General features: G+C 41.8%; 1 protein-coding gene across 1 annotated transcript in view; it reads right to left on the bottom strand.

Annotated features, from left to right (window-relative positions):
• The window catches only part of C5H12orf42 (chromosome 5 C12orf42 homolog), a 456,508-nt gene that overhangs the window by 201,935 nt on the left and 230,984 nt on the right, over positions 1-23,589 (bottom strand). The window contains exons 7-8 of the mRNA XM_075599098.1: positions 17,603-17,809; positions 14,485-14,585 (exon numbers count right to left, since the gene is read on the bottom strand). Of these exons, the coding sequence (XP_075455213.1) occupies positions 14,485-14,585; positions 17,603-17,809 (308 nt within the window). The remainder of the gene's footprint in view (positions 1-14,484; positions 14,586-17,602; positions 17,810-23,589) is intronic.

Here is a 23,589-nt window from a genome sequence, read left to right as displayed (position 1 = left end):
CCTCATTTACCCAATCTAAAAATTCCAAAGGATCAGGGCAACCCTCGTCATCTTTTTTAGAAATGGGGGCCAAAGGCCGGGGAGAACGCGGAGATCCATGAGAAAACGAGGGGGGCAGAGGGAGGTCCAAAAGAAAGAAGTATGATTAGAACCCATAGATAATATCATCAATCTATCAGGGGTGGATTTGACCCTAGACCAATTGTTAGTCCTCAATAAGGGTCTAGGTTTTGCTTCTAGCCAGAATTTCCAATTATTCCAGACAGTAATAGACTTACAAAAATTTACGAGAAAATTGTCTTTAAAGAAAATGATGTCAACTAGAAACAGATTTGAAGTCATAGAACCTTTGGAGGAGCCTGCACAACCAGCTGATTCATCCATTGCTATTGATGTTCCAGTTTTGAACTTTAAGGAGAACTGCACTATTTCTGATATGGAGTCCTTATTAGAACTACAAGGAGAACCCCTTACTACACACAGTCAGCCATTTTTTGGTCATGAGGACTCGGGCTATCGCCCTAAATCATTGTTTTATCCGAATTTCAATAGGGGGCCTTCCATTGCATTGTTCGAACAATTGGTTGAGCGGGACTTACGCATATTATCTAAGGGCTTTACAAGTTCTTATGTCAAATCTGGCAATTTATCTTATACAGAGGTTCAGCAAATTGAATGTATTAAAAGAGAACACAACATAGTTCTCAAAAATGCTGATAAGGGAGGGGCATTGGTTATACTGTCAAAATCTCAATACCATGCTGAAGCCATTAGACAATTGGGTGAAAGAAATACCTATCATAGTCTCAAACATCTGACCCAACATCTGAGTACCGTCTTGAGCTATTGGAATTGCTAGAAATGGGCCAAATTCTAAATGTTATCAACAAAAAAGAATATTCATTTCTCTCCTGTCCACATCCCGTGATTCCGGTATTCCACCATCTCCCAAAGATCCAAAAATCGCTGGTGGACCCTCCTGGTCGGCCTATCATTGCGAGTATTGGATCTTTGGGAGATGGGTTATCGCGGTATGTGGACAGGTTCTTACAACCCCTGGTGTTCAAATTACCATCATTTATTAGGGACACTACAGACTTCCTCGTCAGTATACAGGAGTTACCTTGGTCACACGAATACAGGTGGGTCACTATGGACGTGACCTCCCTGTATTCTATTATTGAACACAGACATGGCTTAGAAGCCATTGAACACTTTTTAGATCAATTCACTCTATCTATATCACATTGCACTTTTCTTTTGGAATCTATATCATTTTTATTAACGCACAATTATTTTTTATTTGATTCACTTTTTTATTTACAAAATTTGGGCACTGCAATGGGCACATGCTTCGCACCTTCGTACGCAAATTTATTTATGGGTTTATGGGAGTCACGTTTTATTTTTCACAGCAACAATCCAAATCGTCACAATATCGTCTATTACAGGCGATATATTGACGATTTGATTTTTATTTGGAAGGTTGACGAAAATTCACTTTTTTCTTTTTTTGATTACCTTAATAATAACACTTATAACATTAAATTCACTTTTGAGCACCACATTAATCATATTCATTTTTTGGACTTACTCCTGTATATTGACGGTAATAGAACCATACAATCGGACATTTATAGGAAGCAAAATTCGAGAAACACACTTCTATGTGCACAAAGTTCCCATCTACGTTCTTTGATCAAAAACATCCCAGGGGCTCAATTTATTAGATTAAAAAAACTTTGCTCAGAGAATGAGGTATTTCTATCTCGTGCCAAAGAGATGTCAGATAGGTTTTTGGAACGGGGATACTCAGCTGAAGATATAGCAGCAGCTTTTGCCAAAGCAGATAGTACTGAGAGAAGTACACTTATATGTAAGAAAAATAGAAACTATAACTCCAAAAGAGATAGAGATATATTATCAAGATCGGAGGATACAAGAAGTCCTTTTTTCATCAGTACTTATAGTTCGCAATCTCAGGATATCTGCAGTATTATATCTAAACACTGGCACACACTGTTATTAGATAATGACATTAGCCCAATATTACAACAGGGTCCAAGATTTTCATATCGGAAAGCCAAAACCTTGGGCTTCCATCTGTCACCCAGCATGTTTAACTCTAAATCAAATTTAACACACATTAAGAGCATTCCAAAAGGCTTTTACAGTTGTGGAAGTTGTTCTATGTGCCAGTATGCATCCCAAATTAAATACATTTCATATAATGATAACACCAGGAAACATTACATCAAGAATTTTCTCAATTGTAATATTTCATATGTCATTTACATTCTTTTTTGTGGGTGTGGGCACAAGTATGTGGGCCGCACTATAAGACCACTCAGAATAAGGATAGCTGAGCATGTGAGGTTAATCAAGAAAAGGGACTTAAATCATCCAGTCCCCAGACACTTTGCTCAATGCCCAAAAGGTGGCATTAATAATTTTTCCTTTTCTGTAATAGAACACATACCATGCCACCCTAGGGGTGGTAACAGGGAAAATACCCTAAACAAACAAGAGATGTATTGGATATACACTCTCAACACTCTCCATCCACATGGCATTAACCATGAGTAGGAGCTAAAACACTTCCTTCATGGTTAACGATGGGGGAGTCTTGAGAGTGTGTCTCCATACATCTCAACACAGTGTTATATATTTTTCCATTCTTTCTGTTTTCATATATAAATATTCAAGATTTGGACCGGTGATATAGTTATCCTGGAGATTATGTATACATTTATACACATTTGTATTAGACAAATATATACAAGTATTACCAAGAGTTTAGATGTCTCTTTTATTAATTAGATTCATCTTACAATTAATTATGCTGTCATTTAAGGATTTTTTTCAAAAAATACTTAGAAAATATTTTTATTAATTATTAATCATTATCTTGATATCATATACGTAACGTGATATTATATGTATATCAAATGTTTATGACATTTAACAAAAGTTTGTTCTCTCCACCTATTCCTCATATGTATTTTAGGTTCCATCCAGTGCTGTTGAATATAATATCATTACTTCTTTTATATCTATGTTTGTAGATACTAGGACACAGCGTTCCCAGTGTACCGTGCTCAACTGCAGGAAATCTTTAGATGTCCATTTGAAATAATACCTCTATATGAGGGAAACAGGGAGACACCACTCTCTACAGATATATGGATATAAATGTGTCTCTGATTATATCTCCTGAAGTATGGGGGAACTGTATTATATTGGTGAGTGTCAGTAAAAAATCTCTGACCTCCCAGTAACACAGAATGTTGTATCCCCCCTGGAGAAAAGACAAGTGAATGAATAGCCAGCCGTAATAAACGGATGGATGTACTCACAGTAGAGAGAAATCCTGTGTAGTGAGTCCCACGGCGTCCATCACGTTTGAGAAAGCAGCAAAAAGATATCCTTGCGGAAAGAACGGGCGACGGCCCGAAACGCGTTCGAGATTTTTAACATATCCCATGCCATGATGTCTACCATGGAATAAAGGATTTTTAACAGCGGTATCTAGCCCCCTTCTTACTGCATTTGCTGTGCTCCGTTCTTTCCGCAAGGATATCTTTTTTCTTTTATATCTAGGTTGCTGCACATCACACAAAGTTGTTTTTAATATTTTTATAGATTTTTTGTATGTGGTTTTATGTTATCACATTTATGTTATCACTTGTATTGTTGTGTTTTGTTTATTCACTATGGATCTTGTATATGGCTAAGGTTCCTCTCCACATGAGGCTTTAATTTCAATGATTTGCTAAGTGCTTTCTCCTGTGTGTGTGTATCTTAGCCAATAGGGGAAGGGAACCTGCCTATTTAAGATTCATGTGAAGAGACTTCATTTACTCTTTGATAAAGTTCCTGATCGGAACGAAACGCATCAGAGGATAGAAATTTCTGTGATGTCCAGCACCATGTTTGAATAAAGCTGATTTTAATTCCACTTTTTGGCTGAAGTTCCTACGCAGTGCCCACCAACAACCTATTTCCTTCTACTACATTTCTGGGCCGGAGCACGCAAGCGATTCCCTGTTGCATAGGACGTCTGCCACGGAGCCGCCTCCATCTGCGGTTGCGCGGCTTGCCGAAACACGTGACACGATGTCGGAATCCTTCCCGGAGCAAGCAGGTTGGCGACAGCGGTGACGTCAGGCAGAAGCGCGGCCACTGTGGAGCTGATTCCGGGAAGACTTGAAGGAGCAGTGAAGACACCAGGCGGGTAAGGGCAGCAGATTTTGGTTGATTAGTGAGTACAGGAGAGGAATCTTCACATGGCTTCTCATCCAGTCTCCACACTAACTCCTGCACAACTGGCCCCCCTCCTAGGTTTGTAGTCTGCATTTCGGACATTTGATACATCATTGCAGCAGGGATTGTCTTCATTCTACACATATACATTTGAGATTGCTTAAATTGTACTTACCCATGCTACATACACTCTTTAGAGCACCGGACATTATGGGGTTCATTCCCCTTATTCTATAGACCGTTTCCTTATCCAGGTAGCTCATAGGGTGTATATTTATATACAATATTGATTTATTCATCAATCTCCTTCTCGGAAGGCTATATATATGGATTTTATTTCTTTTGATTCAAATAAGCATCTCCTATGATCTATATTTCATAAAGAACTCAGCCAATTTTTCAATTTTTTCATTTTTTATACCATAAGGACTTGTTCTTATATATATAAAATTATACATTCTTGCACAATATGGAGGAATTTAGTGGAGAGGAAAATGGAGAAACTGCTCCAGTTGATAACACATATGTATATAACTGTGGGGACAATACCAAAAGATCAAGAAGGGCCACACATTTATTTGATGGCATTTCTGATGTTATTTGTGACGAACCCTCGGATTTGACTCATCATTTTGTCAAACTTGAGAAACTTTTAGTTGAAAATATAAGACTCTGGTGGAACATTACCTCACTAGAGAACTATATAAGATGCAATCGGATCCCAAGAGGCTTAAGAATTAAAAAAGTTCCATCATTTGGCTTCACAAGCAAACAGTTTGAACAAGATTGGATTGAAATCCTTGACACATGTTCTGTAAAACTGATGAATTTAATTATCCAACAAAAAACAACCGAGAAGTCAAGCCTCATGGTAGAGATTAATAATTTTAGGCTGAAATTACAGCCATTCAATAAAAGGGATCAATTCGTTAAAAATTATAAAACATTGTCCTCCAATGTAGAAATAACTGAGGACATAATTAGCGATAAAAAACGCCAAAAGTTTGAAAGGGACCGTATTGATTATGTCAAAAACCAAGTCTATTGCTGGCAAAAACCCATAATGGGGAGGGAAATTACTGGCTCCAGTACTCCTAAATCCAAAAAATATTCCAAAAGAAAATCTGAGAATTTACCTAATAAATCCATTCTTAAAAATACACGGGTAGAAGCATCTAGCTTTGAATCAGACTTTTCTGTCTCTGATCCAGAATCAAGAGCTCATTCTGTTTCTTTTGATAGACCACGAGAATACTCTAAGGATCGGGGGACCTCCAAATACTCTGATAATGCCACCACCTCATTTACCCAATCTAAAAATTCCAAAGGATCAGGGCAACCTCGTCAGCTTTTTTAGAAATGGGGGCCAAAGTCCGGGGAGAACGCAGAGATCCACGAGAAAACGAGGGGGGCAGAGGGAGGTCCAAAAGAAAGAAGTACGATTAGAACCCATAGATAATACCATCAATCGATCAGGGGTGGATTTGACCCTAGACCAATTGTTAGTCCTCAATAAGGGTCTAGGTTTTGCTCCTAGCCAGAATTTCCAATTATTCCAGACAGTAATAGACTTACAAAAATTTACGAGAAAATTGTCTTTAAAGAAAATGATGTCAACTAGAAACAGATTTGAAGTCATAGAACCTTTGGAGGAGCCTGCACAACCAGCTGATTCATCCATTGCTATTGATGTTCCAGTTTTGAACTTTAAGGAGAACTGCACTATTTCTGATATGGAGTCCTTATTAGAACTACAAGGAGAACCCCTTACTACACACAGTCAGCCATTTTTTGGTCATGAGGACTCAGGCTATCGCCCTAAATCATTGTTTTGTCCGAATTTCAATAGGGGGCCTTCTATTGCATTGTTCGAACAATTGGTTGAGCGGGACTTACGCATATTATCTAAGGGCTTTACAAGTTCTTATGTCAAATCTGGCAATTTATCTCATACAGAGGTTCAGCAAATTGAATGTATTAAAAGAGAACACAACATAGTTCTCAAAAATGCTGATAAGGGAGGGGCATTGGTTATACTGTCAAAATCTCAATACCATGCTGAAGCCATTAGACAATTGGGTGATAGAGTACCGTCTTGAGCTAGTGGAATTGCTAGAGATGGGCCAAATTCTAAATGTTATCAACAAAAAAGAATATTCATTTCTCTCCTGTCCACATCCCGTGATTCCGGTATTCCACCATCTCCCAAAGATCCATAAATCGCTGGTGGACCCTCCTGGTCGGCCTATCATTGCGAGTATTGGATCTTTGGGAGATGGGTTATCGCGGTATGTGGACAGGTTCTTACAACCCCTGGTGTTCAAATTACCATCATTTATTAGGGACACTACAGACTTCCTCGTCAGTATACAGGAGTTACCTTGGTCACACGAATACAGGTGGGTCACTATGGACGTGACCTCCCTGTATTCTATTATTGAACACAGACATGGCTTAGAAGCCATTGAACACTTTTTAGATCAATTCACTCTATCTATATCACATTGCACTTTTCTTTTGGAATCTATATCATTTTTATTAACGCACAATTATTTTTTATTTGATTCACTTTTTTATTTACAAAATTTGGGCACTGTAATGGGCACAAGCTTCGCACCTTCGTACGCAAATTTATTTATGGGTTTATGGGAGTCACGTTTTATTTTTCACAGCAACAATCCAAATCGTCACAATATCGTCTATTACAGGCGATATATTGACGATTTGATTTTTATTTGGAAGGTTGACGAAAATTCACTTTTTTCTTTTTTTGATTACCTTAATAATAACACTTATAACATTAAATTCACTTTTGAGCACCACATTAATCATATTCATTTTTTGGACTTACTCCTGTATATTGACGGTAATAGAACCATACAATCGGACATTTATAGGAAGCAAAATTCGAGAAACACACTTCTATGTGCACAAAGTTCCCATCCACGTTCTTTGATCAAAAACATCCCAGGGGCTCAATTTATTAGATTAAAAAAACTTTGCTCAGAGAATGAGGTATTTCTATCTCGTGCCAAAGAGATGTCAGATAGGTTTTTGGAACGGGGATACTCAGCTGAAGATATAGCAGCAGCTTTTGCTATGTAAGAAAAATAGAAACTATATCTCCAAAAGAGATAGAGATATATTATCAAGATCAGAGGACACAAGAAGTCCTTTTTTCATCAGTACTTATACACTGGCGACACACTTTATTCGAGCTCGGCTAGTCCCACGAATTCGGGTATACCCGGGTGTATTGAGGTTTGTGACTGTTTTCTGCCCGAGTGCATTGGGTTATTTTCCAGGCAGGGATTGAAGCATTTTATTCCTGCTGGCTGCAATACTGCACAGTATATATATATATACTGCATTACAATTCATGAATTTATGCCATCTGGTAGACACGCGAAGCATTGCAGCCTATTAAATCCTAATCATTATCATTTAACAGATCAGCCGCCCGTCAGCCAGGCATGAACCCAGGCTGGGAAGGCAAACGCAACGGGGCTTGTCAGAGGTGAGGAGCGGCGCATTCCAGGTATCTGCCAGGTACATACTGGGTATTTGCTCGAATAAAGTGTGTCGGTGCAGTAGTTCGCAATCTCAGGATATCTGCAGGATTATATCTAAACGCTGGCACACAATGTTATTAGATAATGACATTAGCCAAATATTACAACAGGGTCCAAGATTTTCATATCGGAAAGCCAAAACCTTGGGCTTCCATCTGTCACCCAGCATGTTTAACTCTAAATCAAATTTAACACACATTAAGAGCATTCCAAAAGGCGTTTACAGTTGTGGAAGTTGTTCTATGTGCCAGTATGCATCCCAAATTAAATACATTTCATATAATGATAACACCAGGAAACATTACATCAAGAATTTTCTCAATTGTAATATTTCATATGTCATTTACATTCTTTTTTTGTGGGTGTGGGCACAAGTATGTGGGCCGCACTATAAGACCACTCAGAATAAGGATAGCTGAGCATGTGAGGTTAATCAAGAAAAGGGACTTAAATCATCCAGTCCCCAGATACTTTGCTCAATGCCCAAAAGGTGGCATTAATAATTTTTCCTTTTCTGCAATAGAACACATACCATGCCACCCTAGGGGTGGTAACAGGGAAAATACCCTAAACAAACAAGAGATGTATTGGATATACACTCTCAACACTCTCCATCCACATGGCATTAACCATGAGTGGGAGCTAAAACACTTCCTTCATGGTTAACGATGGGGGAGTCTTGAGAGTGTGTCTCCATACATCTCAACACAGTGTTATATATTTTTCCATTCTTTCTGTTTTCATATATAAATATTCAAGATTTGGACCGGTGATATAGTTATCCTGGAGATTATGTATACATTTATACCCATTTGTATTAGACAAATATATACAAGTATTACCAAGAGTTTAGATGTCTCTTTTATTAATTAGATTCATCTTACAATTAATTATGCTGTCATTTAAGAATTTTTTCTTCCGGACTTTACAAACATTTTTTGAGAAAAAAACTATAGGGCACCCCAGGTCTAATCTCAGCAGCGCCTCCAAATGTAACGGGTATTCCCCCACCCTATCGCAGATAGAGTGTAGGTGCGGAGAACCTAATGTTACTAGGTGTGGTGCTTTACTTGTTAGGCTCACAGGGCTGAGCTTCCGCCACGGGGAACCTGGGGCACGTATAATATGAGTAACCTCGTACTCGGTGCAGCGCCTCCACCTGCTATGGCTCCCACCAGAGGGGGAGTGGTTCCTCGCAGGACAATATATATTAATACGCACACAGCATGTATAACAACCAATGCCTTTACTAGTGCAACCGTACTCATGCATAGAATCAACAGGTGTCCCTCCCTAGAGGAGACACTAACTACTGCGTCTCGCAGGACGCTACCCCATTCACCAGGTGATCCTTTACCAATGCTAGGAAAAAATGGGCTGGTTAAGATGCCATGGTATAAAAAAAGGCAATGATAAACAAAATATATCGTGCGCAACTAATAAACCTCTAATATTATCAGTGATACAATGTGTATTAACATATACCCTTCTAATTTTTACTCAACTGGTAAAACCACAAAAAAACCATAGTGAGAAAAATATATATATATATATGTTTTACATAACCGTGTAATGTGATGTAGAAAGCGTCTGCTGCTATTAAACAGGGGGTGGCTCGGCACCCCCCAAACACTAAAGATATGGAGACAAAAAAACAGCGCACAACGCAAATAGTGAAGTATGAAAGTAACAAGTGTATATTAAAATAGGGGATAAATATTCTGCTTACATCAAGGTATTAGATCATAAACATTGAGTGTGTTAAACACACAAGTTACCACTCGGCGGCCGCTCATACAGGAGTCAGGAGTATGTTTCCCTTGGCAGGCGTCTGGGACAGCAGCTGCGATGCTTTTCCTTCCTAGGAACACCTCTGCATTCGGTCACCGTCTCTGTGGGAAACTCCCCTCTGGTCAGCTGGGCTCCAGATGGATCGAGCAATCTGCAGCCTGCAGACGCACTGGGAGGGTCCCCGGATTGATCAGTGAGGACCTAGGTGGTTCGCAGAGCTATCCGTTTAGTGCAGCCACAAGCAGGGGTGAACTGGCTGACTGGGAATGAAACTCCAATATGTCGCGCTGTTGCGGGATGCTGCGGAGTGACGTCACAGTGGCAATCCCTGATGAAGTAGTTGTGACTACGAAACATGTAGGATAAAATTGGTCCAAGTGTTTTATTGCTACTCTATCCTATGTGTGCAATTTGGGCACTTTAGAGACTTTTTTCCGCTTTTGCTGTGTACTTTTGAAATTGCCACTGTGTTTCTCACAATATGTCAGTCCTTGCAGATTTCATGTAATGAATCAGTATTACTTGACCTGGGGAAGAGAGTAGAACGCTTCAAAGCTTGTCTTAAAATATCAATTTTTAGTCCAAATAAAAAAAAAATTGTGTGTGCCGATCATGCGCATTTTAAGTGAAATTTCTTTGTTTTTGTCACTGTTTTGTCACAAAAATTGTATTTGTAATGGTGATGTTTTTAATTAAAAATCAAAACACAACTTTAGTGCCAAAACGCAAAGAAGTTTGACTTAGAAGCGTGTTTTAGCTATTTACACTTCTATATTTCTAGTAACTGAATTCCTTGTGTGTGTGTGTGTGTCTGTGTGTGTCAGTCAGTGTGTGTCAGCCAGTGTGTGCGTGTGTCAGTCAGTGTGTGTGTGTGCCAGTCAGTGTGTGTCAGTCAGTGTGTGTGTCAGTCAGTGTGTGTGTGTGTCAGTCAGTGTGTGTGTGTGTGTCAGTGTGTGTGTGTCAGTCAGTCAGTGTATGTGTGTCAGTGTGTGTGTCAGTGTGTGTGTGTCAGTCAGTGTGCGTGTGTGTCAGTCAGTGTGTGTGTGTGTGTGAGGATTCGCCATCCTGGCAGCCAAGGACCGTTTCCTCGCCTCACTGGTCCTCCAGTGACATACACACAAGATGCGCATTCCTCTGGTCCTGTGGCGCGCGCGGACTTGCGCAGTCTGTTCCAGCATCTGTGGACCCTGGCCCCCGCGCCTTGCTTGGTTGTACGATGTGGGCGCTCATCCAGCCTCCCCGCTGACGCGCATGGTAAGCCCCGCCCCCGCTCTGTTGATCAACAGTACCAGCGTGGCAGTGACGCGCGCTCCAGGCTCCACCCCCGCTCTGACGTCTCGCAGAACCGGCGTGGGAGTTTCACATGGTCTAAGCCCTGCCTCTGACCTCTGTGACACGCGCGGGCTGCAAGCAACCTCCTACCTGATCAGGCTGCATAATAGGGCACACCTGCGTGCACCAGCAGCCTATTAGGTTACACTTCCGGGTTCCACCCCTGCTGGCTATTGGAGCCTCCTCCTTTATATACCCTTCACTTGCAGCTTACCTTTGCTGAGCATAGTCAGTGTGACGCAGTGCCTTGCTGCATTCTGTTCCTGATACCTTGCCTGCCTGATTAACCCTTTGTTGCCTGAACCCTGCTAGTTATTTGGACTCCGCTTCTCTCTACTCCTGATCCGGCTTGTGTTCACCATTCTCCAGTCTCCAGTCCTGACCTTGGTTAAAGTACTCCAACGATCCTACTATCTCCTATCCTGAACCTGGCTACGCACCTCGACAATCCGCAACTCTCCTCTCCTGAATCTGGCTAGTACCTCACTAATCTCACATCTCCAATCCTTACATGGCCTGAACGACTACTCTACATTCTAGGCGCGCCCGCGTGGCTGTGGGTCAGCGTTACTCAATTCCCTGCCTCAGCACCGCGATTGCGCTTTGTTTGTGGTGAGCTATGTGTTACAGTGTCAGTCAGTGTGTGTCTCTGTGTGTGGTGTGTGTCTCTCTGTGTCCTGCCCCCCTTCTCTCCTGACTCCCCCTACCCCCAGCGCAACTGCAGACACGGGGGTCTCTGTCTGAGTCTCCTGAGCAGCCCCCCCTGTCTCCTTCTCCCCCCCCCCCTGTCTCCCGCAGAGGTTCACGGCCGGAGCAGCTCTCACTCTCTCCCCCCGGCAGCGCTGTGGACACAGCTGTGTGTGTCCTTCTGCAGCCAGCCCCCGGTGGAGGTACAGGGACACAGGGGTTGGCTCACTGGGGGGGCGCATCACTCAGGCAGGCGGTGTTTGGCGGCTCACTGGGGGGGCGCATCACTCAGGCAGGCGGTGTTTGGTGGCTCACTGGGGGGGGGGCGCATCACTCGGACAGTGTTTGGCCCATCACGGCACCCCTCTCCCCGGCGGAGGTCCCAGCCGAAGGGAGGTGGTGGACGTGCATCATGCAGGGGGCGGGAGGCCCCGGCAGCAGCAGAATGCAGAGCGGAGAGAGGCCAGAGCATGGGACACAGGTGTGTGTGTGTGTGTATTTCCCCGTCGGTCCAGTGCTGACTCCTCCTGGTGACTGGCAACACTCACAGCCTCTTCTGCCAGGAGTAATGTCACTTCCATCACCGCTGACTTCCGTCTCCAATCAATACACTAACGCCGCTAAAGAAGTTCCACTTCAAAAAGTATCACCACTACTGTAATACTGAAGTACTCAAGTAATCATCAGAAGTTTTCCAAACTTTATTGCTATGGATGGTTAGTAAACAAACAAGTGAAATGGATAGCAGGGAACGTGTAGAGGGCACATAATATAATATTTACTGGTAGTTAATAAAGATTCACTCATCTGTCCCTGATGACCTGAAGCCGTCTGGTAACCTTAGTTATTTATACTTGTTGTATCCCTGTAGAGAGACCTCCAGAGAGGCCTGTTAATAATTATTCACTAGCCCTTAGAAGGCAGTCTGAATATTTGCGGGACTTGGTCACCCTACAACAGGTTCTAAAATAATAAACAGAGGGGACAGCATAATTCCTTTTGCAAAAAAAAATCTATTTTCATATGATCAAAAATTCTAGTTTCCAATTATCCATGCATTTTTTTTGTACAAAGAATTGGTAAAAACTGACATGGACATGTTGTATGAACATGAACAGCACCTTTTATTGGTCTCTCACAAATAGCAGAATTTACTACATTCAGAACTCTTGTCTTTAAAAAAGGAGAATTTTGGTTACATCCTTTGATCACAACAATTTTAACATCAAAATACATATACTTAGAACTACAGGATGGCAGATAAATATTGACTCATTTTTATTTCTTGGTGCTTCGATTTTTTTGGTAGGTTGAATGAATGACAAAACTAAAAAAAAAAAAGTCTGGCATTTGAATTGTTTTAGAATGCTAAATGGTACCCTTCTGGTATGGTTGTATGAGTGTAAAACATCAGGAAACTCCTACCCCAGTATTAAATGATTAAACTCTTAACCTAACAGACTGAGGTCACGTGTTTCCTTCACTTACCTGAAGAAAGGCCTGAAATTCTGTAATGTGCTATGCTCCCAGAAATAAATGGTGTTTTGAACTAGATCAGGTGATTACTTTTGTTTACCCCGTGCAAAGAGCACTACAGATCGGGAGTCCATAAGAATAAGTGCATTTCTAAATGGTTATTTTTTTTAACCTAATGACAGACTTCAAATATTCATTAAAGTTCATGCGTAAATAAAGAAAATATCAAAAAAAATACAAAATAAACATTTTGACTAGCATGGTACCACATTCTAGTAATTTAGGGGATTAATTGGTTAGTTACATATTGTTTACATGTTCTTCGGAAACTGATAAACTTCTGTATTTAAATTGTCTTAAGTAAACTTGTATTCATTGTGTGTGTATATAATTACATGAAAGACATACTGTACAGTACATACATGAATATAGTAGTCTTATTATTTAGTCAGATACTAAACTACCTTATCTAGTCAAATACTGTAGCATTATCACTTTTGTTTTGTTGAAACAACAATTCCTTTGGTTTATATTGATTTAAATGTTTAAATATCTGGACCTGGAGCATGCTAGTGCTGGCCAACTGGGTATTACTCAGGACAAAGTCCAGTTCCAGAGATGTGTTGTTTTTAATGTTTTTTCATTTTGAAAGCAAAAACAGTTCTATCGCCTCTTCTGGTTGGTCATTTGTCATCTTAGAAATGATGGAAATTGTACATTGACTGGGATGATGACACCAGAATGCCAGTTACAAATATATGTAATATTTTAAAATAAGACTAGGGATGACTACTGATTTTTTTTCCTGGTGCAATGATTTCTAAATGATATATCTTAAAAAAGATATTCCAGGAAGTGCTGTTATTATTACCTGCATGAACTTGTAACATGTGTCACAAGGAGGCCTACAGTGTTGAGGCCCATGTGTAGTGCAAATTGCCTAATTTCCATAATAAATTAAACCCTTATTTTTAGAGGTAGCTTCTATCATCGCAAATTAACTAAGTACAGAGATTTATTACACATCTTTTCTATGTCTGATTGCAAGGCCTAGCCCTTTCAATTTGTCTAAACACATCTATTTATCTGCATTAATGATGAATGCAGACTTTTGGTATTTTTTATTGCATATACATTTATCTGAAGGAAATAAATGGGGCACTCTAGATCAAGCCGTTTCTCTTGAAGACCAGGACTATTGAATAAACATTAGAAGAGCAGGAGAGCATGTATCTTTTTCAAGAATCTATTCTACCAGTTTAATTGAATCAACAATGCTGCTGGTCATGGATATCATAAATCATAAAGCTGAATGCCATAAACAATGTACAAAAAGTATGTTCATTTATCGTGCACAACTTACTATTGTGTGGATATTCTGCTGATCATCTACTTCCTTATTTGAATATGTATCTGATGTCTTGGTTACATTCAATAAGGCAGGTGCAGGAGGATGCAAGAGACCTGCCAAGAAAGATGATGAATAGCCCTTGGGTTGGATGCACCATATCAATTTAGTTTAATCAAAAGGTTAAATGATAGCAGCATAGACATGGAGGACCAGTTAATGTGACCTTTCTAAAAGAATTACACAAAGTTTATATACAAAACATATTTAGACTTTAAAAAAATGAAGGTACAATTGCTGCTGTTAAACTAAGAGACTCAATGGGGAGAGGTGCAAAGAATACATCATGTTACTCTACAATATATTGTATTACAAAATAAAGACTTTCAATCCAAATAATAGGTACATTGGGTTGTTTTTTTAATCACATTTAGATAGGTTGGACAAGTTGATTTAGATCTATATTTTTTTTATAATGTTTTGTTTATTTTGTGGTAAAAATAGTGCTACAAATCCCTGGGGGAAAAAGAGTACTAGAACAAGCTGTCAAACCAGCGTGGATACCTATGCCCCTCTTCTGCATGTTGCATAAAAGCCCTGAGCACTTTCTGATATTTATTAGTTACTATTTACTTATATTAATTGCGCTTTGGATGCTAAAATTCAGCATATAACAAAACATAATTTTGTTCTACGGAAATAATTATAGTAGGACATATATGTAACAGGGTCATCCCTGACTACTAATCTGCCCTTCTCCTGGCAGTAAGCCCTGGTACAGCAGGCCTGCCAGTAGTCATCAGGGGTTTTTTCCCCTTCACTGTTACTGCACTGGAGTGACAGCAGGTGGTGGTACATCCTGTTGTAGCTGGGACAACGGGGTGCAAGCCTTCTGGCTGTACTTAAGGGCAGGATCGCCCTAAAGGTAGAGTTGTTCCTTCCCTCTGAGGAAGACATGTCACACAACTGGGAACCTGAGATTGGGGCCTTCACACATGCTCTTCCCTCCTGGGAGAGTAAGTGTGGACCATACCTCTGCCTCCGCTAGGGAGGTGGGGAAGAGCTAGGATGGCTGCGGTTGGCTTTGGCCTGTAGTGATGGTCCAGGGACCATCTTCAGTGATAGCTGACCTGAGAGACTGTATCCGGCAGAAGACTGCTGTGTAACTTACTGCAAAGTGTAGTAATAAACCCATTCCTGTTTTGCAATATACCTCCTGCCTGGTGCGTGATCTTACTGGGGGAGAGGAAATAAGTTATACCTTGGGAAATCACCTTCAGTTCCTGGAGCCTATGGCAGATGGAGGCACTGCACTGCTAAAGAGATATGTGGGTATGAACTCCAGAAGCCTGTTCCTGTGTCCCCACTACCATGGGTGGACGACTCAGCCCTCCTGTTGCCAGCAGGTATATAGACCATACACCCTGTAATGGCCCCTATCTGCGATTGGGTAGAGGAAACACTGTTACATTTGGAGGCGTTAATGAGAGCTGTAACAGGACAGGCTTTTAGCGAAACAAAGCTGGAAGTAATGAGGTACGCTTCCAGAACAAGTACTAATGAAGGAGGAAGCCTTGGTGTAGTCAGGGGGATGGTGTAAACTCGCAACCTCGCACAGACGACCTAGACTGCCCTATTGGGTGAATGGTCCGGAGACACAAAGGCTATTGCTGTTCTAAGTTGCCCTAAGGTGGGTAGTTGAGATGCCTAGAAGGTGGTGTACCTGGAAGTCCCAGGAGCCACTGAAGGAAGGGTCTGCGATATTGGCAGCCAAGTGGGAGTATCTTAGGAGGGGTGCTTGACATACAAGGTGCCTGAACCTCCTCTAGAAGAAGCACAGAGTACATTTAGCCTGTAGCCAGACTATAAAACCACAGTGCTTGTAATGGACTAAGACCGTGTACAGCGTATTGAGCTAGAGCTTTGCTAGCCTGGGGTACAACCTACTCTTGGTAGACTGCTAATCTATGAACTGTGAGGAACCACAAGGAATGGATTCCTGTCGGAATCGCGGTCACTGTGTGGTCTGTGTATGAATTGTGGCCAAAATGAAGGTTCCCTTGCCCGGGAATATGCCACCTGAGTTACAGGACTTAAAATGGCGTCTCCCGCCAAGGCGAGATAGCGCACGTGTTGGTTTCAAAAGAACTGCACGACTCGCTGCAAAATTCTGCCCGGGTCTGGCGCGAAAGCCAGGACCCCACCCAAGCGATGTGACTGGCTCAACTCAGAGTCAAAGTCACGCCCGTCCACATCCTTGGGTGCATCTCCTCTAATCTCCACTAATGCGAGGGGACATGCCGACAACCAATGCCTAAAGACTTCAGAGAATAAGGGTACCGAATGCAGTGGACCGCACCCTCAGTTCTTCGGAACCTGGCGAGTGAAAGGAGCGAGCTGCCCCTTGCTCTTGTGCCCTTGTGTTCAGTAAAAACGTATTATGTCTGGAGATTTGGAATTTGATCTCTCTCTCTCGTTACATCTCAGACTCTACAGGCTTCAGTTAGCATGTTACCGTTCATGACAGTACAATTAGAAAAAGACTGAACAATATTGTTTGTTTGGAAGGGTTGCCAGGAGAAAGCCTCTTCTCTTTTAAAAGAACATGGCAACACGGCTTAGGTTTGCAAAGTTACATCTGAACAAACCACAAGACTTCTGGAACAATGTCCTTTGGACAGACGAAACCATAGTGGAGATGTTAGGCCATAATGCACAGCGCCACGTTTGTCGAAAACCAAACACAGCATATCAGCACAAACACCTCATACCAACTGTCAAGCACGGTGGTGGAGGGGTGATGATTTGGTCTTGTTTTGTAGCCACAGGACCTGGGAACCTTGCAGTCATTGAGTTGACCAAAGTATTCTAGAGTCAAATGTGAGGCCATCTGTCCGACAGCTAAAGCTGTTTAATATCTAAAATGTATCACAATTAAAAAGGAGAAAATAACACCTAAATTGGAATTAGGTTGCATTTCATCAGTATAGTCACTCAACATTCGTCACCAATAGGGCATTGTCAGTGAGTCGGTGAGCTTCAAAAGGAGCATATTTAATTGTAGCAGAGTGTCGCCTGTCTATTCTTAACACTATTTCAAATTCTTCTACGTCATTTTAGAAAGCCATTTTACCTTGTGTATGAAATGTTGTAACATCATTTGTTATTCCTGCTGTGTTTCCTGAAAAGCTATTATCCTGTTCATTTCCATTCGCTCCATAAAGGGGATTCTCATTTCCCCAACTTCTGTGATCTAAGAGGGATAGTCGTACATCAGCAAGGGATCCCTCGCCACTATCACAAGAACCCAGGTTTATGGATGCAGTCCTTTTGCAAATATCTGAAATTAAACAAGTAATTCTCTTATTTCTTTTATAACATGCAACGACCTACATTAGTTATTTCACGGCCATAGAGACCTGGAATGCTTTCCTTGACTGCAGAGAGGCCAGTGTTCTTATTAATTGAATAACTTACCTGCAGTTAAGGAACATTTACCTTCCAATTTAAACATTGATTTTGCAGTGGTTTTTAACTTTTTTCCAACAAACATAAATAGAATAACTATATACAGTAGAAATTATGCGATGTTTCACTCAAATACTTGTATTTAATCCAATTGTGGACGGACGTTCACAGAGGTACGCAATTAGGAGGCTTTATAACGTGAAATTATAATAGGCTTTATTGTGCCTGTTCCTTTTCATCAGGAAAATTATCCAAACACAGGGGGGGGGGAACAAAGCTTCCATTCACTTGGGAGTAATTCTAGTGAAAACACTATGCAACCAATTCACATCTCCCTAGTCAAGCATTTCTCCCCAGCCCCAAACATAGCAGATACAGAAAATAAGCAGATACAGTATAAGCAGTCTCTTGATAATGAAAGTCTTATCTGTTTATCAGCTGTAGAGTAAGCTTCTCTGCTCTCCTGGAACCACACTGAGCGTGCACAGAAAATCAGCATCCAGGTTTAGAAGTCTTATTTGGGCCTTGTGTCTTGAAAGCAGCTCTGCTAACTTTGGCAGAGCTCAAAACAAGTGTGTCTCCAAGTCCAGCTCAGGTGTCAGCTAAAGAGTTCTCACTTCCTGTTTGAACATACAGGCTTTTTGTAAGCCATCTCAATCAGGCAGGTGGTGTTTAGTAATTAACTACCAGAAGTTAACCACCACACTGCTAGATTAAAGGCACATTACTGAACAGGGATAAGTCCCCTGTTACATACCTCCCCTGTTTGTGGGAAGCTCAGGCTTACCACGGCCAAAGCCCATCCTTCCACTCTCATTCGAGATCTTTCTGTGACTTGAATGAGAGTGGATGGAGGAAGAGAACCTTCTGTCCCGCTGGGATTGGAGCCCTTTCTCCAATTTATTTTTGTCTCCTCCCGAAGGTGCTTGAGATCAGCACTCCTCAGTCGCTCGAGGAGGACTTTTTCCACGTAAAGTCTTCTTATTGCTTGCGCGTTCTTGAGATTTCTGTTGCGTCGGGCACTCCTCTTTTTGTAGACAAAGTGTATGGCAACAGTTGTAGAGCAGTTAGGACTAGCCCTTGGAGTTTTCTGCTCTTGAAGCGGTCTTTCTGCAGCTTCTCCACACCACGGAGTAACCAGTTCAGCTTCTTCAGCTAAGTATTCTGCACTCCTACCTCTGTTTGTTGCCTGTTGGGCAGCTGTAGATTTGGCTAGTGCTTTCTTTGGTGGCTCAAACTTCGTATTTTTGTTTTGAAGTTGCGTGGAGTCCCCAACTCTGACTGTACCCTTGTCCTCACGGGCATTAGTTACTGTGGGACACTGGTGCTTGGGCAGTGCCAATACCTTTTTCCGTATTGGAGGAATCTGTATCAGAGTCTCCTTCATATTCTGGAGCTCTGTAATTTTTGTCGTCAAGGTTGCCGCTGCATCTGTTTTCTCCTTGGTGTACTGACTCAAGGGAATGGAACAGTCTCTCTGTCTCCCAGCTCTTGCTCCAGTTTCTGAGCCTTCTCACGCTCCCTCTCATACAGAGTCACCTGGTATCGAAGCTCCGCCTCCAATGATGCTCTGAAGACCTGCAGCGTGGCCTTTAGCTCCTCATACTGCTCTGTGGGGACGTACTGGGTATTCAGACGTTCCTGCAGCGCTTGTACCTCTTTAGCAGCCTGCAGCTTTTCTTCCTGCAGCGTTTGCTGCTTCTCCTCAGCATACTGGAGGGGTGTACGCAGACCTTGCAGTTGGTTCTGCAGTCGGTGCTCTGCTTCAAACATTTCCTCTTTCAAAAGTTTATTTATTTCTTTAAGAGCCTGCAGCTCTTCATTCTTTCCCTTGACGTATTCTGTCAACTCAGAATTTTCTTTTTTTAATCTTAAATTTTCTCTTTTTTCAGTCTCTGTACTATTCAGGGCTTCCTTGCAGTCCACCTTCCATTTTTGCACATCTGCTTGGAGGCAAGCTGTTTCCTGGCGTGAGACTTCCATCTCCAGGTTTAAGTTCTGAAGCTCCTTCTGAGAGACTTTGAGATCTAAGTTAAGATGTAGGATAATTTTCCTTGAAATGTCCAGCTCCTCAGTGAGACTGTGTAGTTCCTTTCTGGAAACTTCCAGGTCTGTGCAGCAGCTGTTGGTCTCATGATGTGAGGCATCCAGTGCTCTGTGGAGTGTCTGAACCTCTTTCTGAGCTACGTCCACTTCTATCCGGCCACTGTTGACCTCCTGTCGTGAGGCATTCAACTCTATGCGCAGAGTGTAAACCTCTTGCTGGAAGACTGTCATCTGCTTCAGTGCCTCCTCATACTTCCACTTTAGCGTAGCCACCATTTTGTCAGACTGGCTCTGCTTTACATCCATGGCGGAAATAGTAGCCGTTGCAGTATCTAGCTCAGTCTTGAGATCCTCCAATTCAGTCTTGGCCACAGAGTAAATTGCGAGCACAGTCTTCTGTAGCTCAGCATTATTATTTTTTTCCCTTTCCAATTCTTCACAGAGCAGATCACAGTCATGCCTGGCAATTTTCAGGGCGTCTTCAGGGCTGGTCAAGGGATCGTCACTCACTGGTTCCGGCTCCACTTCCCTGGGATGACTGGTTGAAGGTTCCTCACTGTTGGCACAGACACTTCTTTGGGGTACACGACTTCTGCCTTGGGCCCTCTGGATATTCGGTTATACGTGGGACGAATTCTCCATTTTCGCTAGGCTGCAGGGCATCTCGGTCCCCCTTTTTCTCCACAGGATCTGCGGACGTGTCTGTTACTTCCACGGTAAGTGAAGAACCGCTTTTCTTTTTCTTCCTTTTTGATTTGGATGACACCGTCCCTTCAGGGATACTGGGGTCTCCATCTTTATTTGAAGTTTTAGCAGGGTCACTGGATCCACCCGGCTTTTCTTGCAACTGTAATAGCTGATGGAAATATTCGGTGATCCACTGCTCCCGCTCTGTCTCCTGCTGATCATATTCGTCATCAAAGGGAGCGGTCTTTTCTGTTCGTGCCGAGTTCAGGCACCCCCACCATTCTTGGGGTGTTTTGTGGGTGTGACTCGGTTCGGGTTCCCCGTAAGAGATGTCTTCCTCTTTATTGGACTGGAAGGGCCACTCTTCAGTGGGGTAGGGTTCATTACAGGAACGCTGCATCTTGTCCTCCATTTTTAGGCTATCAGGTGTCATTTTCTTCCTGACCTCAGGAGGCGCTATTGCAGCTGTTGCCACTGTATTTGCTAGAACCCCCAATTGTGATAGTCCTACAGATGGGCATATTTTGCTTGTAGAGGTCATGGCTCTCACAGGCATCTCTGTAGATTTTTCTTTCTTGGGTAATTTTTTTTTTTTTTTAATATCAGCAGTACTGTGCATGCATTTTCTCTTATCAGGTATACAAGATTGTGCAGTTGCTAGGTAAAAAAGTCTATTTGCTATACACCATTTATTTGCTAGGTGAAATCCCTCCGCTTCAGCAACAGAATTTGGTTTTCTGCCTGAATTCAGTAATTTTCAGTCTCATCTTTGGGTATTATGGCATTCACACTTCACACTTTGGGTGTCTGTTTTGCTCCTAAGATAATAGGCATACTTTTTTACTTGCAGAAAAAAAACATTCTTTGCAGTGGACTCAACACTCAGCAATTGGCTTTGAAAAAACTTTTTCTTTATAGGGCAATTTTACACTCAGCATTTGTTTGCTAAAAATACCCCTGCTTGAGCACAGTCTTTGTATCAATTTTCACACTTTTCTGCATATACTCCATTCACAGCTGGTAGCCCTATGCGGTGTGGCAACCTTTATTTGCAAAATCAGTACCACTCGTGGGTCACCATCTGTTTTCACTGCTTCAGCGAAACTTTTGAAAACAAGAAAAACCTATCCCTTTTTAAGGGCTGACTCACTTCTTGAACCCTGACTATGGCTAGAAGGCAAAATCCCTATTTCAATGACCGTATTACACTTTGTGATAGGTAATTAAAGGTTTACCTGCTTCAGCAGTCTCTTGGGATTGGGGAAAAGAGTCCATCTGTGGTTTTGTAAGTTTCAGTGCAGTGTAAGTTTCAGTGGTGTGTACACCTTTAAATCCGATCTCTGCTGCATGAGGGTTTTTTGTTTTTTTCAAGTTGTTTAGACTGTTTGTAGGCAAAAAAACATAACAAAAAATTTCACATAAAAACTCCGGTCCTTTTTAACTACAAGGACACCTCTTATCCCACTTCTGACACCATATGTGGACGGACGTTCACAGAGGTACGCAATTAGGAGGCTTTATAACGTGAAATTATAATAGGCTTTATTGTGCCTGTTCCTTTTCATCAGGAAAATTATCCAAACACAGGGGGGGGGAACAAAGCTTCCATTCACTTGGGAGTAATTCTAGTGAAAACACTATGCAACCAATTCACATCTCCCTAGTCAAGCATTTCTCCCCAGCCCCAAACATTGCATGAAAATAAGCAGATACAGTATAAGCAGTCTCTTAATAATGAAAGTCTTATCTGTTTATCAGCTGTAGAGTAAGCTTCTCTGTTCTCCTGGAACCGCACTGAGCGTGCACAGAAAATCAGCATCCAGGTTTAGAAGTCTTATTTGGGCCTTGTGTCTTGAAAGCAGCTCTGCTAACTTTGGCAGAGCTCGAAACAAGTGTGTCTCCAAGTTCAGCTCAGGTGTCAGCTAAAGAGTTCTCACTTCCTGTTTGAACAGACAGGCTTTTTGTAAGCCATCTCAATCAGGCAGGTGGTGTTTAGTAATTAACTACCAGAAGTTAACCACCACACTGCTAGATTAAAGGCACATTACTGAACAGGGATAAGTCCCCTGTTACACCAATCATTATATATCTTTATGTAAAAAAAGAAAAGACAACTTGAAATGGCAACAAGTTAAAGAAGGTAGCAGAAACATGCCCCCCAAAAATTTATGATCACACAAAAATATACAACAAAATAAAATGTAGAAGGCAGCACTCAATCCATATGACACACTGTTTTAGGATATATCTTTGCAAGGAATAAAGCTCAGCAAACTCAGGTGATTTACAAAAAGTTTCAGCATTTTAATCGTCAAAAAAACTTGCAGATAATACAATGTTTCTGGCCACCTGGTCCCTTTTGTCAGGTGTCATAGTTTCTGTCTGGTTCCTGTTGATTTGCACCCAGTCGTGAACCCAGCATGTGACCCCGACAATGCACCTTTGCGGCCAACCTTGATCTAAGCCTATGACCCTGACTACTCTATACTAAATTCAGGACTCTTTCTCATGGCTCAGGTCAGTGATTTAATATCCTACCTCAGCCCTGCAGGTCGCTTCCTGTCTTGAGATGAGCATTGTTACATTATGCTCTGGCCAGACATGGACCTGACGACCAAGACCGTGAATATCTCAAAATACTGTCATCCTTAGAAGAGGAGACGAATAGAACTCCTGGTCTCGGCCCCTTTACCACACTCAGACCCAAAAGCAAATTCTCGCCATCATTAAGTGCTGATACTAACATCAATATGTTTCTCAAACTAGTCACCAAAGATTTCCAAAAAATGTCCACAGGAGGGGGTCAAGAAAACCTCACAAAAGATGAAAAAAGTGCACTAAAAGAACTCTCAGAATTAAAAGGGATTATTATCAAGCCCGCGGACAAAGGGGGGAACATTGTAATCTTAGAAGAAGACA

The sequence above is a fragment of the Ascaphus truei genome, chromosome 5 (assembly GCF_040206685.1).
Source record: "Ascaphus truei isolate aAscTru1 chromosome 5, aAscTru1.hap1, whole genome shotgun sequence".
NCBI lineage: Eukaryota > Metazoa > Chordata > Amphibia > Anura > Ascaphidae > Ascaphus > Ascaphus truei.
Note: the sequence above shows the minus strand (reverse complement) of the source record. Positions and strands in the feature narration are given on the sequence as shown.